This window comes from Microcaecilia unicolor, chromosome 4 (assembly GCF_901765095.1).
Source record: "Microcaecilia unicolor chromosome 4, aMicUni1.1, whole genome shotgun sequence".
NCBI classification, from domain to species: Eukaryota; Metazoa; Chordata; class Amphibia; order Gymnophiona; family Siphonopidae; genus Microcaecilia; species Microcaecilia unicolor.
This window is the reverse complement of record NC_044034.1, coordinates 21,667,205-21,684,437: the sequence shown is the minus strand read 5'-3', so window position 1 is coordinate 21,684,437 and position 17,233 is coordinate 21,667,205. Positions and strand designations below refer to the sequence as shown.

General features: G+C 48.4%; 1 protein-coding gene across 2 annotated transcripts in view; it reads left to right on the top strand.

Annotated features, from left to right (window-relative positions):
- RELT (RELT TNF receptor) overlaps positions 1-17,233 on the top strand; it is an 81,700-nt gene that overhangs the window by 44,652 nt on the left and 19,815 nt on the right. For both annotated transcript variants that reach the window (XM_030200025.1, XM_030200024.1), the window contains exons 3-9: positions 1,830-1,940; positions 3,614-3,792; positions 8,273-8,358; positions 11,452-11,706; positions 14,132-14,212; positions 14,794-14,875; positions 16,905-17,147. In XM_030200025.1, the coding sequence (XP_030055885.1) occupies positions 1,830-1,940; positions 3,614-3,792; positions 8,273-8,358; positions 11,452-11,706; positions 14,132-14,212; positions 14,794-14,875; positions 16,905-17,147 (1,037 nt within the window). The remainder of the gene's footprint in view (positions 1-1,829; positions 1,941-3,613; positions 3,793-8,272; positions 8,359-11,451; positions 11,707-14,131; positions 14,213-14,793; positions 14,876-16,904; positions 17,148-17,233) is intronic.

Genomic DNA, 17,233 nt, shown 5'->3' with positions numbered 1-17,233 from the left:
CACCCGACCCCTGGCAAAAGTCATGCCTTCTGTTTGCAGTGATCCTCTGCGTTGTAAAGGCAGAAACCAGAAAAGAATGTAGCAAGGGTTCCTCCCAGCTTGTGTTGGCAGGGAGGTGGCTTTAACCGGCCCTTCAGCAGGGGGTCACATTGGTTTTTGTAGATCCTGGAAGGGTTTCTCAGGCTTAAGTAAGTCCTCCATCAGAAGGCTACTCGCAGGTCTGGGATACATCATATGCTACACTTATAACCTTCAACAAGCACGTCGCTCCGTTAGGTTCACATGCTTTGCAGAACGGCTGTAATGCTCACTGACATTTCTGTGGTTGTACCTTGGTTCTCGATTTTACGAACAGGAGAATGCTATTTCTTAAGCCCAAAGCTGAGGCGTGCAGGTGGGGGTGTGGTCTTATCTGCCCATACCTGAGTATAGCTTGGAGACCACATCACGGCACCATTTTGGAGATGTGAAGTGGTCTCCGAGCTATACGCAGGTTTTTCAAATTAGATTTTTGGGCATATTTATGGATATAAATGCTGGTATTGTGCTACTTTTGAAGATTTTGAATAAATATCCTTTTTCTCAAGCAGTCAGGGGGAAGCCAGAGATCAATTGTGGTAACTGAGGTGGGGTAGGTAGCTTTTTTTTTGGGGGGGGGGGTGCAGGAGGCTTATCAAGCCTTTAGCTTTTTTTGCAGGTGATATTTTATTTTTTGTTACATTTGTACCCCGCGCTTTCCCACTCATGGCAGGCTCAATGCGCGGCTTACATGGGGCAATGGAGGGTTAAGTGACTTACCCAGAGTCACAAGGAGCTGCCTGTGCCTGAAGAGGGAATTGAACTCAGTTCCTCAGTTCCCCAGGACCAAAGTCCACCACCCTAACCACTAGGCCACTCCTCCACTGTTACTACTATTTGAGATTCCACTAGCAACATTCCATGTCGAAGTCGGCCCTTGCAGATCACCAATGTGGCCGCGCAGGCTTCAGACTCACAGAAACAGAAGCCTGCACAGCCTTCTACATGGAATGTTGCTAGTGGAATAGCAACATTCCATGTAGAATCTCCAGTAGTAGCAAAATTCCATGTAGAATCTCCAGTAGTAGCAACATTCCATGTAGAATCTCCAATAGTATCTATTTTATTTTTGTTACATTTGTACCCTGCGCTTTCCCACTCATGGCAGGCTCAATGCACCTTACATGGGGCAATGGAGGGTTAAGTGACTTGCCCAGAGTCACAAGGAGCTGCTTGTGCCTGAAGTGGGAATCCAACTCAGTTCCTCAGGACCAAAGTCCACCACCCTAACCACTAGGCCACTCCTCCTTTATAACCTCCTATATGAGACAAATAGCATTTAGTTTCTGTTCAGACAGGGTCCGACTCCTCCTGCTCCTGGGTTAGAATGGTTTGCCCTCTGCCTCCTTGGAGAAGCTGCTACTTCTACTACTTAACATTTCTAAAGCGCTACTAGGGTTACGCAGCGCTGTACAGTTTAACAAAGAAGGACAGCACCTGCTCAAAGGAGCTTACAATCTAATGGACAAAATGTGCAGACAAATTGGGGCAGTCTAGATTTCCTGAATAGAGGTACAATGGTTAGGTGCCGAAGGTGACTTTGAAGAGATGGGCTTTGAGCAAGGATTTGAAGATGGGCAGGGAGGGGGCTTGGTGTATGGGCTCAGGAAGTTTATTCTGCACAGGGGAAGCTTTGTTTTATTGAGGAGGTGCTGGGGGCAGATTTGGAGCAGTGAAACCCAGCAGAAGACTAGCTAGCTGGATGGGAGATCTGGGCTCTGTTCACGAGTGGTCTCAATCATTGTTTTCAGATGTTAAGCTGGCATGAAGCCCTGCTGCAGTGTGGCGAATGGGAGTACCTAGCGAAAGACCAGCAGTGTGCCCCCTGTGCGGAGTGTTTCCGAGGAGAAGAGCCGGATAGGGTAAGCAGATGCATTCGGTGTGATGCTGTGTCTCCAAATAGAACGTGGATTGTGGATGGGGCCACTGTTAGATTCTGCTGGGGAGGGAAGGGAACATGACCCCGTGAGCCTTCATCCTAGGTTTTGCATCTTCCCGCTAGGCCTCCTGTCAACCGTGACCCTTTCTTGTTCCAGTAAGGTCCTGGGTCATAGAAATTTATATGCTACGACTCTCTTTCTGAGCTCCTGCATGTATTCCATACGAACCTACCTCGATTTGATTCCAGAGCGGAATGGCAAACATGTCAGTCTTATGCCTGCCTGAATCCCTCTTTGAAGGAAGTTGCATGTACTTGGACACAGGTTTCTGCTTATGTCTACCTTGCTGTGACACTTCTCCTCCAGCTCTGACAAAGGTGTCATTTGTGTTCAAAAGGGCCCACCGTCCACCCCCCCCCAAACTGTTTAAAACCCATACTATACAGCACAGAATAGAGGGTGACTCAGCTCTCAAGATGGGAGTTACCAGACAAGTCTTTTATTGAGGCACCACAGAAAGGCCCAACATGGGTCTGTGTTCCAGCGGACTAACCGCCAGCTTCAGGGGTCACAGGACTGACTACGCTAGTTTTGAATGTTGCCACGTTTTGGTGAGGTTGCCCTCGACTGGCAGTCCTTTCTATTAGAGAGCAAACTTGGTTATCACACAAAGGACAGTGGCTCTAGTCAGTCCTGTGACCCCTGAAACAGGCGTTCATGAGTCACCCTCTACTCTGTTGTTCTCTCTTTTCCCCAAAGGGGTCGGGAAAACCCACACCAGAATCTGGGCTGACCTTGTCCTTGGCTTGGACTGTGAAAGCTTTTTTTTTTTTTTGTTTCATTCAGTAGGTTGTACCAGGGGCGTAGCCAGACTTCGGTGGAAGGGGGGTCCAGAGCCCGAGGTGAGGGGGCACATTTTAGCCCCCCCCCCCCCCATCGGCGCTGCAGACACCCCCCTCCCCGCCATTTCCGACCCCGCTGCCACCACCAACTTTGCCGCCAACCTGCCGTCGCCTACCTTTGGTGGCGGGGGACCCCAACCCCTGCCAGCCGAGGTTCTCTTCTTCCCGTGAAAGGCTTCCTTCTGTTTCTGACATCTGCAGGTACAACGTGCAGGACGTCAGACTCACAGAAACAGAACAAAGCCTTGCAGATCAGCCAGCACGTGCAGGACGTCAGACTTACAGAAACAGAACGAAGCTTTGTTCTGTTTCTTTGAGTCTGACCTCCTGCATGTACAACGTGCAGGACGTCAGAAACAGAAGGAAACCTTGCGCAGGAAGAAGAGGACCTTGGCTGGCGGGGTTGGGGTCCCCCACCAGCAAAGGCAGGTGACGGCGAGTTGGCAGCGGGAGGAGGGGTCGAGAGGGTCGTCGGCAGGGGGGGGGGGTTCCAGGGCCAAATCTATAGGGGCCCAGGCCCTCCCAGGCCCCACGTAGCTACGCCACTGGGTTGTACGATTGCAGAATGAGTGGAAGGGAAGGTCCATGTATTAAATGACATCTAAATCGGGACGTTTGATACCTGCAGGCATTGTGCAATTGCTGAATTTCTGTGGGACTTTCTGACAGTGAACTTTCCAAGCCATGATTCCCTGATGCCATACCTAGAAGACACCTTCCCAGCATAATCCTCTTTTTTTTTCTTTTTTTCAGAAATGTGGCTTTGGGAAAGGATATGGGGTGGCCTGTCGCCCCTGTCCTGCTAACATGTTCTCGGACAGCTATGGAACACAGCCCTGCTTGCCACACACCCAGTGTTACAGGTTAAACCGAATCCAAGTGAGCTATGGTAGTGCCACAGCCGACGGCCACTGTGGAAACTGCAGGCGAGGGTAAGTGTATAGAGCTCACCAGGTATCGGTGGGTCGTTGAACCACCTGCAGTTCACAGTAGCTGTTGCTGGTAGATGGAGACCAGTCTTTCTATTAAACAGACGGGGTAGCATGTCAGAGACTGGTCCTCACAAGCTCAGGCGTCAAATTTCTTTAGTTTATCAGGTGCCACCTACCTCCTTTTTGGTCTTTTTTTTTTTTTTTTTTTTTAATGCACCAGGACTAAGGGGGTCTTTTTACTAGAAGTGTGCTGAAAAATGGCCTGCGGTAGTGTAGGTGTGGGTTTTGGGTGCGCACAGATCCATTTTTCAGCGTGCCTGTAAAAAAAAAAAAAAAAGCCTTTTAAAAATATTTTTGCCGAAAATGGACGTGCGGCAAAATTAAAAATTGCTGCGCATCCAGTGGCGTTCCGAGGGGCGCTGACACGATCTGCCTGGCCCCCCCCCCCCCGGGTGAAGGGACACCCCTCCCCCCGGGTGCACGCCGCTGGGGGGGTGCCGCGCGCCGGTCAGTGTTGTTGGTTTCCATGCTCCCTCTGCCCCGGGAACAGGTTACTTTCTGTTCCGGGGCAGAGGGAGCATGGAAACCGACGCTGACCGGTGCGCGGCACCCGGGGCGGACCGCCCCCCTCCCCTTGGTATGCCACTGCGCGCATCCATTTTGGGTCTGAGACCTTACTGCCAGCCATAGACTTATCAATAGTATCAGTCTGGCAGTGTTTGGAAACTGACACTGGAGAGGATGGGGGGGGGGGGCAGCTTCGAGGTGAGCTGTGAGATCAGGAGCTCTTCAGGAGTGGAGGAGGTGCTTAGTGCAGTGGACTTTGATCCTGGGGAACTGAGTTCAATTCCCACTGCAGTTCCTTGTGACTCTGGGGAAGTCACTTAACCCTTCATTGCCCCTGGTACAAAATAAGTACCTGAATATATGTAAACCGCTTTGAATCTACATTCAACGTACCACACAAAGGCAGTATATCAAGTGCCATTAACAAGATTCCATGCACAGTCTCAAAGAGTAGCAACATTCCATGTAGAACCCCAAAGAATAGCAAGATTCTGGAATCTCAAGGAGTGGAAGAGTAGCCTAGTGGTTGCTACTATTTGAGATTCTACATGGAATGTTGCTAGTGGAGGAGGAGCCTAGTGGTTAGTGCAGCGGACTTTGATCCTGGGGAACTGAGTTGGATTCCCACTGCAGCTCCTTGTGACTCTGGGCAAGTCACTTAACCCTCCATTGCCCCTGGTACAAAATAAGTACCTGAATATATGTAAACCGCTTTGAATGTAGTTGCAAAAACCTCAGGTGGTATATCAAGTCCCATTTCCTTCCCCCCACCCCCCTTAGAGTGAACAAGTGCCCGAGGCCTTAGACCCAAAAGATCCTAGAGCAAAATGCTTGCTGCAGTAGCCCTGGCCTCTGTCCTGCAGCCTTCTAGATTCATTCTTACATGACTCGAGAACCCACACAGATCCTTTAAGACATCCATTCTTCATATAAGAGCTAGTTTTGTAGACTCCAGGATAAGGAAATAAAAAACCAAACACAAGAGTGCTGAAGGGGGTGACAGGAGTCTTGTCTGTACTGGATGGGGCCTGGCTTTCCTGCTGCCAGGAAAAGGGACTAGCGTTAAGTATTCCACCCAGCATTGTCGTAAATCTTACTTCCTTATCCTGGTAGGGCCAGTAATAGTTACCAGGGAGCGGATGCCCTTGTGCAATGATGAATTATGCAAAGGAGGAGGAGCTGGTTCCTCTACTCCCAGGCCACTGGAGCCTCCGGGAGGGAACAGTTTTGACTCAAAACATAAGCACTGTAAAGGCAGAGAGTTACTGTTTAGTCTGTAAACTTATTCCAGAATGAGCCGTTTCCTGGGTGGGGCTGCATAGGTAGCAGCGGGCAGGACCCATAACACGCACAGTCATGCACAGTTATAAATCCTTTTTGAATCATATGGTGAGTATTCCAAAAAATTAGCTAGCAAAACACTCACACACTCACTCTTTTGTGGTAACATAGTAGATGACGGCAGAAAAAGACCTGCATGGTCCATCCAGTCTGCCCACAAGATAAATTTATACGTGTATACCTTACCTTGATTTGTACCTGTCTTTTTCAGGGCACAGACCGTATAAGTCTGCCCAGCACTATTCCCCGCCTCCCAACCACCAACCCCTCTTCCCCTCACCTGCTCCGCCACCCAATTTCGGCTAAGCTTCTGAGGATCCATTCCTTCTGCACAGGATTCCTTTATGTTTATCCCACGCATGTTTGAATTCCGTTACCGTTTTCATCTCCACCACCTCCCGCGGGAGGGCATTCCAAGCATCCACCACCCTCTCCGTGAAAAAATACTTCCTGACATCTTTCCTGAGTCTGCCCCCCCCCCCTTCAATCTCATATACTACTAAGAATTTACAGAAGATAATACAAATAATCCTATATTGTTTCACATATTTGATATATATTAGAAAATATGGCCCTAGGCAGGTAGACATTATTATTTTTTTTTTTTTTGTTGGTCCCTTCCATAAATCCTATTTACCCCCCCCCCCCCCTTCACCTCTCCAGAAGGAACACAGGATAAACTGCAGGGTCTAGTTTTAGGTTGGATGCGCACCGGGACACATTCAAGAACCAGGGACGCTAAGGTCATTTCACCTCCTCACGAGGATGCCAGAAACAGAAGCAAAACAATTTTCTTTACCTCTTGTTAGCTTTCCAAGGAATTTGCCCAGTTAACGTGTAATTAAACTCTGGAATTCGTTACCAGAGAATGTGGTGAAAGCAGTTATCTTAGCGGGGTTTTAAAAAGGTTTGGATGGCTTCCTAAAGGAAAAGTCCATAAGCCATTATTAAGATGAACTTGGGGAAATTCCACTGCTTATTTCTAGGATAAGCAGCATAAAATTATTGTACTGATTTGGGATTTCCAGGTACTTGTATAACCTGCATTGGCCACTGTTGGAAACAGGATGCTGGGCTTGATGGACCTTCGGTCTTTCCCAGTATGGCAACACTTATGTACCTGTGCTGAACTTCTTCACTTTATATGCACAGCTACATTTCCAATTTGATACCACCTTCCTGAAATTCCATTCCCGCCAGGGTTCATGGTAACAAATTATTTATTTAGATTTTGCTCACACCTTTTTCAGCAGTAGCTCAAGGTGAGTTACATTCAGGTACTCTGGATATTTCTCTGTCCCAGGAGGGCTCACAATCTAAGTTTGTACCTGAGGCAATGGAGGGTTAAGTGACTTGTCCAAGATCACAAGGAGCAGCAGTGGGATTTAAACTGACCACCTCTGGATTGCAAGACCAGTGCTCTAACCACTAGGCCACTCCTCCACTCAGCAGCATTCCATGTAGAATCACCAATAATAGCAGCATTCCATGTAGAATCTCAAATAGTAGCAACATTCCACGTTCCACTGCACTAACCACTAGGCTACTCCTCCACTAGCAACATTCCATGTAGAAGCCTGCCCTTGCAGATCAGCAACACGGCTGCGCAGGCAAAAACAGAAGCCTGCGCAGCCGTGTTGCTGATCTGCAAGGGCAGGCTTCTACATGGAATGTTGCTAGTGGAATAGCAACATTCCATGTAGAATCTGAAATAGTAGCAACATTCCATCTAGAATGTCCAATAGTAGCAACATTCCAGAATCTCAAAAAGTGGCAACATTCCATATATTTATTTATTTATTTATTTTAGATTTTGCTCACCCCTTTTTCAGTAGTAGCTCAAGGTGAGTTACATTCAGGTACTCTGGATATTTCTCTGTCCCAGGAGGGCTCACAATCTAAGTTTGTACCTGAGGCAGTGGAGGGCTAAGTGACTTGCCCAAGATCACAAGGAGCAGCAGTGGGATTTGAACCAGCTACCTCTGCATGTCAAGACCAGTGCTCTCTCTCTCTCATGAATATTCATTGTGGATCAGGGGCGTAGCCAGACAACAAATTTTGGGTGGGCCTAGGTAAGAAGTGGGTGGGCACCAAGTGTTCTCCCCCCTTCCTTCCATCCACCACCAAAAAAAATATTTCAGCTGGCGGGAAAATGCTTCTTTCCACCTTGGCAGTCTGCAGCAGGCATGCGCTGAAAACGGAGCGTGTGCAGGTGCCAGTATCGTGGAGAGTAGCGTTTTTGTTACCATCAGGGGGAAGTCTTCAGCTGGCCGAGCTTGAGATCCCCATCAGCTACCGCTAAATGTGTGCTACTGTTGGGTGGGCCCCGGCCCACCTGTGGCTACGCCACTGTTGTGGATATCCTGAAAACCTGACGGGCAGGGGTGGTTTAGGGACCACTGGTCTAGTTCATGTTGCTTTAATGTGGCCCTGGCTGTGAGTTGGGGCTGCCCTCCTTAAATGTCCACTTCCTGGGTGGCTCCATTACAAGGTACCCGCACTGATGTGACAGCTGACTTGCAGAATGTGTGATTTCTTCTCATCCTTACAAAGGGGTCTCTTGTCTTGACAGGTTCTATGCGCCTGCTGGATATTTTGAAAATACATCAGAGTGTCTTCCCTGTTCCATGGCACCAAAGGACACACCTGGATGTAAAGGTTGGTACAGAACAGTTGCACAGCTAGAATTTCCACGGTGGGGCGTAGATTAGAGGGTAGGCAGGGTTCCTTAAGCCTGGTGAATCTTTTCCCCCATATTTCTTCCCCCCCCACCCCCCCCACCGAATCTACCAATCTAAGTGGTTTAGTAAGAATATTGATCTGGTCTCTGACAAAGGTCAACAAAAACCTGAAGTGAGACTTCAACTCACGGTGGCCATTTTCAATCGGCGCCAAGATCAGGAACAGGAAGGATGCATGCAGGGCAGCGCTCCGGGCAGGAAAGAGGGGGCTCTTTCCTGCCCCGAAGAGGTCACTAGACCACCAGGGCAGTAGTAAGGGGAGGGGGAGTGACGGACTGTGACAGGGGGGAGGGGAAAATGTGACGGGGCGGAGCGAGGGCGTGAAAGGGGATGGGGCGGGGTGTGAAAGGGGGCAGGGCATGTCCTCCTTTTTTGGGGGGACAAAATATAGTAACCCTAGCTATACTTGACTTTTCAAGCTCTTTGCAGGTTTCAGCTTTGTGTCTGCATCTTGCAGGACCAGGTCTGGGCTCTGAATTCTCTCCCCCTCCCCCACTACTAATGCGATCTCTGAGCATATGTTTCTACCTTTACCTTGTAGAGAAATCGCTGGGCAGGGCGTGAGAGGAAACGGAGTGAGGCGAGAGAAGCATTTGTGTGTGTGAATCTCTAAATGTTTGTTACAGCAGGAACAGCTTTAGCAAGCAAGTTCTCCATAACTCTTTGCCAGGGTGTTTGACTATACTTTTGGTCTCCATATTTCATTCCATTATTTTAATTTGAGAGGACTTAGGCCTAAAGTAGATGAGAGAATGGAAAGCAGTACTTATCCCATCCCATCCCATCCCATCCCATCCCATCTCCACTGTCCCTCTTCTGTCTCTTGTTTTTTTTTTTTTTTTCAAGATTTGGACATTTCTGCATATTTTATAGTCACAGCTGCAAGAATCTGCTGATCTGCATCCTTGGTTACATTTGTGATCTGGGGATTGCACAGTTCCTTCTGTTTTTTTTGGAGATTAGAGGGAAAATTTACATTTGTTTCAATTTCTCAATGTTGCCTTGCATGCAGAGTCTAGCTTCGTGTGTGTGCGCTCCCTCCCCCCCCTTACTTTTTCCCAATGTCTGTCACAACTTCCTGTAAACTTGCTCAGAGCTGAAAGGTCTAGTATCCCATTGTGGCAGTCTCTCCAGGTCCTAGCTGAGCAGTCTAGCCTCTAGGTCCTGCACACTGGACCTCATTCCCAGTCAGGCATGGAAAGTCACAAACAGCAGTTAAGGGGGGGGGGTCTCCAGTGGCGTAGCAAGGGGGGCTGCCACCCAGGGTGGGGCGGTTTGCCGTTGCACCCCCCCCAGGTGCAGCATGATGACACCTCCCCTCGGCGCATCGACACCCCCCCCTCCCGACCTAGTGCCTACCCTCCTCCGTCCAACCAGCTCCCTACCTTTAAAAAATATCGGAATCCGAGGTGAGGCGCAGCGCCTCCAGCCTGCACGTAAAAGAAGTGTGAACCGTCTCATCGGACCTTCTCTCGCTTTCTGTCCCGCCCTTGCGGAAATAGGAAGTTGCCTCAGCGGAGGGCGGGACAGAGAGAGCGAGGGAAGGCCTGATGAGACGGTCCACATTTCTTTTACGTGCAGGCGCGAGATGCTGCGCCTCGCCTCGGATTCCGATATTTTTTAAAGGTAGGGAGCTGGTTGGACGGAGGAGGGTAGGCACCGGGTCGGGGGGGGGTGTTGATGCGCTGAGGGGGGGGTGTCATCGTGCTGCACCCGGGGGGGGGGGGAGCTGGCAGGAAGCGCCCCCCCTTGCTACGCCACTGGGTGTCTCTGTCTCTCTCCCCCTTTCCCAAGTGCCTTAGCTGTTAGGTGTGAAAGTCCTTAGAGAAGACGTAAAGGGAGGTACAAGGCTGATGCTCAGGAATGGATAAAGTTGTTCTGACTGAGGAACAGAGGGAACCTGAACATTCCATGATGGGGAGATAAGGGGAGGGGGGGATGGGGGGAAGGGAGGGATTTAGGGAAAAGGGAGAGAGGGGAAAAAATGAAAAGTAAACTGTTGTGAAACCTTGGAAACCACGTGGCATTAATAGATATTACTGTATGGAGTGACAAATGTATAATGTGGTCATAATATGTTTAATAAAAATTTCTAAATTAAAAAAAAAAAAATTGTCCCTGTTCGCGTGGGTTTTGTTTTCACCTGCAGAAGCCTCGAACACTTATGATTTTATATTTAAATCTTTTTATTAATGTAAAAAAAGGAATATGCTGAGCAACTGTTGTGTATAAATTAGAAATAGAAAACAATAATAACAATGAACAACTATAATAAACCCTCCCACCACCAGCACCCTCTACCCTTCCAACCCCAACAATACCCCAAGGAATCCTAATCCACCCTGTTAAAATGTCCAGGGCTACAAAATACAACCCATTCTGTATCTACAGGGGAGAAATACACACTATGATGCACTGTTATGATTTTTTAATCTATGCATGAATAAGAAGTCATCAACAATCTCAGGATTATTATTTTTTTTTTTTTTTGTTACATTTGTACCCCGCACTTCCCACTCATGGCAGGCTCAATGTGGCAGGCAATGGAGGGTTAAGTGACTTGCCCAGAGTCACAAGGAGCTGCCTGTGCCGGGAATTGAACTCAGGACTAAAGTCCACCACCCTAACCACTAGGCCACTCCTCCACTCAGTCTAGCTCTCCTGCCTTCCACAGTCCTTCCTGCAATAGAAGATGTCTTCTTAGAAGATGTGCTGGTAGCAGGATGTACAGGAGGATCCCCCGTGCAAATTTTGCTAGTTGTGGCCAGAATGTTCGCTTGTTTTTCCAAAAAATCAAAATATTGTCGTCTGCATCAATCAAACATAAATAACAGTCCAGTTCATTAACGGGCTTCAAAGTAGAAAGTGACACGGGGACAAAGTTTTGTCCCCGTGTCATTCTCTACCTGTTATGCCATTTAGTGGAAGGAATGTATTCATATTCAGGAGACCAGTGAACTCCTCCCTAGTCTTTGTGTAACGTTTTGGGTCTCTCTCTCTCTCTGCTCAGGGGTTAGGAACCTGCGTGCCCGGTCAAAGAGAACTATTGACTCTGCCCTGAGCCGGGAAAGCATAGTTCCTCTGAACGGCACCCTAACCAGCTCGGAGGAGTCCCACACTGACTATGCCGTTCTGGCTATCGTGCCAGTCTTCTGCATGATGGGCCTGCTGGGAATCCTGCTGTGCAACCTGCTGAAAAAGAAGGGTTATCACTGCACTTCACAGAAGGAGCTGGATGAAGAGGCTGCTGCAGGGGAGAAGCATGGTGAGTCCTCCCCTCTGCCCCCCCCCTCCAAACGAGCACACTGTGGATGCCTGTGACACAGGGAGGTGTTTAATTTCATTGTAAGTAGACCGTCCTGTTGGATGGGGAGGCCATTTTTAACTGACAAAACTTGGAAATTTCCAGAAGGAGCTCCACCCAGCACAGAAGCTTTTCTCTGGGTGACCTGCCAAACAGCCGGTACATAACCCCCTGCCACAGTACAGACTGACCAAAACCAAACCTGCAACGGAAATTGGCCGTTCAGTTTTGGCAGAAACTGAAACTGCCCCCACTTGCTTTCTGCCTCCTGCCCGACTACCCGTAGGCCCTTCCCGGGCCTACCTTAAGAACCTAGCCTTTAAGGGTCTAGATTAGCCTCAGATATATAATTTTAAAATCCCTTATTGCAATACTCAGTAATCAACACTTACTCTAGCCTCTGGGGAGGGGGGGGTTAGCAGTGTAGGCTACCTGGTATGCCATTAAGTATTATATACTAGTGCAAATTTCTGTTAGTATTGGATTACCTTATCCTAGGGTTACCATATTTTGTCCTCTCAAAAAGGGGACATATGTCCCGCCCCCTGTCATATATTCCCCTCCCCTCCCCTTACTTACTATCTATTGCTCTGGTGGTCTAGTGACCTCTTTGGGGCCGGAAAGAGCCCCCTTTTTCCTGCCTGAAGCTTTGTCCCGCCCAGAGTTGAAGTCTCGCGAGGCCACTTCAACTCTCGGCGGCCATTTTGAATCCCGAGACCGTCACAGCAACAGGATGCAGGGCAGCGGCAGGAAAGAGGGGGCTCTTTCCTGCCCCGAAGAGGTCACTAGACCACCAGGGTAGTAGATAGTAAGTAAGGGGAGGCTAGGATAGACCCGCCTGCCCGTTTGTCCAGAAATCCGGACAAACGGGCGGACTGGCAAAACTTGTCCGGACGCCCGGACATGTCCTCAAAGAGGACATGTCCGGGTAAATCCGGACATATGGTAACCCTACCTTATCCTGCTTTAGTATCTACTGCATTTTGTTGTACTGTTGTAAGAAGCCAAGGACACTTGGCAGCAAAGTGTCCGTCTAATGGCACAGGTGGACCTAAGTCTGAAGTCTCCTCCTGACGGTCACGCTTTAGCGGTTAACTCTAACCTTGTAGCACTGCTGCCTAGAGGGAGACAGCTGACCTTATTTTTAAGTGCAGAACCTTTCAATTCAGAGAAACATTCCTTCTCCTGTGTGCCAGGTTTTCTAACATTTTGAGGTTAGATTTGCCAATGGAAACTTTTTTTTTATATAATATATATTTTTTTAATGTAAGATGAATTTTCCATCACTTCATCCTCATGTGAAGTTGGTAGGCTAATCTCAAAGCAAAGCGCTGGCATCTGTGGGATGACAGAATTCATTCTGTGAGACTATAATGTGAAACCTCAGTCTATTTCCAGCAGAGCCGGGAAGGCAGTAGCCTGGTAACTAATGCAGAGATGAAGCCACTTTAGAGGCACAGTATCGTGTTTCGCTGATGAAAACTACCCCTAGAGTCTTGTGGCATGTGAAGCAGCAGATCTTAGTGAGCAGCACACTAGGTTGAGTAGTCCCTGCCGCTGCCATTAGCTGGTGAGGGGGGGGGATGGGTTCTTCGTTTACCTTGGATCAATAGTACCAGTGAAGACCAAAATGGAAAGTAAGATTTGTCTTCCATAGCTACTGCTGATTCAAGGGCATGGAAACCATGGGGGGGGCGGGGGAATGACAATATTCTCCAGGGCCCAGACTCCAAGGGGGGCCCGTCCGGCGCTGGCATGGCTCTCCTGCTCCTGTGCGCCACAGAGCAGAGTTATCACGCTATCAGTTAACTCTGCTCTGCTGGCCACAGGTCCTTCTTCCTACTGCATCCCGCCTCCTGTGTGAAGTACTTCCTGTTTGGACACGGCAGGAACTGCAGAGCAGGAGAGGGGGGGGCCCAGGGCCCTTGTCGCAAGGATCGGTTGGCTGTTTCTTTGTTCTCTCTGTGGATTAACTTGTTTTTTATAACCACGTGTATAAATAAAGGAATTATTCAAGCCAATCAGCTTCTTCTCAGAGAAAGTTGTTTGTGACCCCTGAGGCAGGTGCTTCGGCGCCGAAACACAGACCGTGTCGGGTCCTTGATATGAATATTCTGAATAAACTGTTTCTTGATATTATCTCCCTATTGGTTTGCACATTTGTCAGCCTCTACTTTTGCGGTTTTGCTTTTCCTTTATTCTTCCCCCCCCCCCCCCCCCCCCCCCCCCACATCTGTTCTGTGTAACTAGTCTCAACTGGACCCCCTGAGCTCAGAAGAACTCCTGAGCCATAAGGATGAATCTGGAAGCTTTCAAACCATGTCAGTTTTTTTTTTTTGTGCTACCCAAAACTCCCAGTATTAAGACTCAGTTCTTTCTTTTCCAGCCAACAATCTTCCCTTCAGAGCAGATGATGCCAATGAAGACACCATTGGAGTCCTGGTGCGACTAATCACAGAAAAGAAAGGTCAGTGAATCGCTCACTTGGGCCTGTGGTGCCTCGTTGCTTGACTGGATCTGGGAGAGTCCTTGCTGTAGAATTCCACCCTGATCCCTTGTGTCTACGTACAGAAGAGCCAACTGCTATGTTTTTTGATCTAGAAATCTCAAGCCAAGTTAGGATGAGGACAAGCTGACCTGCAATAAATAGGTAGCCAGGCTGTAGACTTCATCAGGGTTTTATCAGAAGCTCTGAATGGGAAGGCAGACCCTTTAAACAGGTGTGCTAACCTTCTAGCCCTCCTGCAAAGCATGGCTAGTAAGTGAGCATGAAATTGAAGGACGCCAAACACATTGTAGATGACATTTGGTAGTCCCTAGTGTATATAGGCTCCATCCGTTCAGGGCCTTGCTTTTCTGCCTCTTCCCATCTACCATATCAGAGCTAATTACATGGTGTTTGCTTGTGTTGAATTCTACAATACAATGGGTGGCAACCTGTACCATCCTTTCTTCTGGTCTGCTGTCTTCTACTGTAGAGTTGGTCAATGGTATTGATGCCATCCTCCCAGTTCCCTTCTGATACACTGCTTTGTTCTTCTCATACAGAGAATGCCTTTGCCCTGGAAGAACTCTTGAAGGACTACCAGAGCAAGCAGATCACAGCAGCCACCAAGACGACTGCCAAAATGTAAGAGCCAGGGACACCACCTTCACAGGAGCTAAGCTTTGAGTTGGCTTTTTGAGAGAGAAAGTTTTCGTCCTCTTCCATGGACTCAGTTGGAAGGTCCTGTTAAGCTTCCACGGTTAAGTCATACAGAAGCAGAGGGTGACAAACTTGACTTCCAGCCTAGGAGAGAATGTTCAAAGGTTCTTTATTTTAAAGGCACCGGAGAAATGACCCGACACGGGTCCGTGTTTCGGTGGACACAGCCACCTGCCTCAGGGGGTCACAAATACTCTTGTCTATGTAACCAGAATTTGAATCTGGTGCAATAGATGAATGTAGATTCCAGGATAAGACTTCACTGGATATACAGTGTACAGCCTCTCACCACACAGCCACAATGAAGCCAATACTCAAGGTACGGAGACACCAAGGACATACAGAAGTCTAATCCATACTGTTCTCCATCCCTTTTTGGATAATTCCCAATATTCCGTTTGCCTTTCCAGCAGCCACAGCACACTGGACTGAAAACTCACAAACATTCCTATCCTCGGACACTAAGGTCTTTTTCTCGGGTGGCGATTTTACAGGTACAGAGTTATGCGCCTGTAGTTGGAATTATTTTCCCCTATGTGCATCACTTCACACTTTTTTGCCCTTCGTTGCGGCTGTGCGTTGAGCGGTTTTCAGAGACTGCACAGTGCAGTCTTACCCTGGAATCTACATTCATTCATCTATTGCACCAGGTTCAATTCCGTTTACCTAGACAGTGTTTCTTGTGACCCCTGAGGCAGGCGGCTGCCGAAACGTAGACCTGTGTCGGGTCATTTCTCTGGTGCCTTTAAATAAAGAACTTTTTCAACGTTCTCTCCCAGGATGGAAGTCGGTTTGTCGCTCTCTGCTCCTGTGTGACTTTTTTTCTTTGGTGTTCCACGGAGGGTTTGCTTTGCTTCTCCTTTTTGGCATTTTGGAAGCTTCTTCAGTTCCCCTCTCCCCCTCCAGGTATAGATAAGACATCTTTACCTGATTTGCAATGTGATCTTGGTGGGAGGGGGGTGGGGGGAGGTCTGGTCTTGAAGAAATAGTTTGACACTCCATGGGTGTTCTTCATATAAAAACCTAGCGTTTATCTTTGCTTTCGAACACAAACTTAAATCGAGCATCCTCTTTACTGATTGACACAAGACTGGGGGAGGAGAGGAGGAATGCATGCCATATACCATACCACGCTTGCTTCCCAGAATATGGCTAGCATGGTAACCCAGTTGGCAATTTTATACTAACGGGTGTACTGTGCAGTTATGGATGGCAGATTTTGCCCCAAGATTTTTCCATTTCAACAGGTGGTAGTCTTGCCATGTTATACATAAGTACATAAGTAGTGCCATACTGGGAAAGACCAAAGGTCCATCTAGCCCAGCATCCTGTCACCGACAGTGGCCAATCCAGGTCAAGGGCACCTGGCACGCTCCCCAAACGTAAAAACATTCCAGACAAGTTATACCTAAAAATGCGGAATTTTTCCAAGTCCATTTAATAGCGGTCTATGGACTTGTCCTTTAGGAATCTATCTAACCCCTTTTTAAACTCCGTCAAGCTAACCGCCCATACCACGTTCTCCGGCAACGAATTCCAGAGTCTAATTACACGTTGGGTGAAGAAAAATTTTCTCCGATTCGTTTTAAATTTACCACACTGTAGCTTCAACTCATGCCCTCTAGTCCTAGTATTTTTGGATAGCGTGAACAGTCGCTTCACATCCACCCGATCCATTCCACTCATTATTTTATACACTTCTATCATATCTCCCCTCAGCCGTCTCTTCTCCAAGCTGAAAAGCCCTAGCCTTCTCAGCCTCTCTTCATAGGAAAGTCGTCCCATCCCCACTATCATTTTCGTCGCCCTTCGCTGTACCTTTGTTTGTTTGTTTTTTTAAGGTGAAGGTCCATTATTATAATAGATAACAAGTTCCCACACCCTCACGTGGGCATTGATTTCTGCATGCTCCCTCTTGGTTTAGACGTTCATTTTTCTCTCCTATTCCCTGCAGGTCATACTTCCTGCCACCGCTGCCTCATGTCTGCCGGCACCAGCATCACTTACACACGGTGCAGGGCCCAGCTCCTCGCTCCGGCCCCTGTTGCACACGGTGTAGCCAGAAGAAGTGGCCCGAGGTACTTCTGTCTCCTGAGATGGCCGCAGCAGCCGCGGCGGCTGTTCTCCCTTCAAAGCCTGTGAGAGCAGGACCCAAGCCAGGGAGGCCTGGGGAGATCACCATCCTATCTGTCGGCAGGTAAGCAGTACTGAGACATGAAGAGGGCATGGGGTGGGGGGAAGAGTTTAGGAGATAAGGGTAGCAGAAAATGTTTTTTCCTCCTA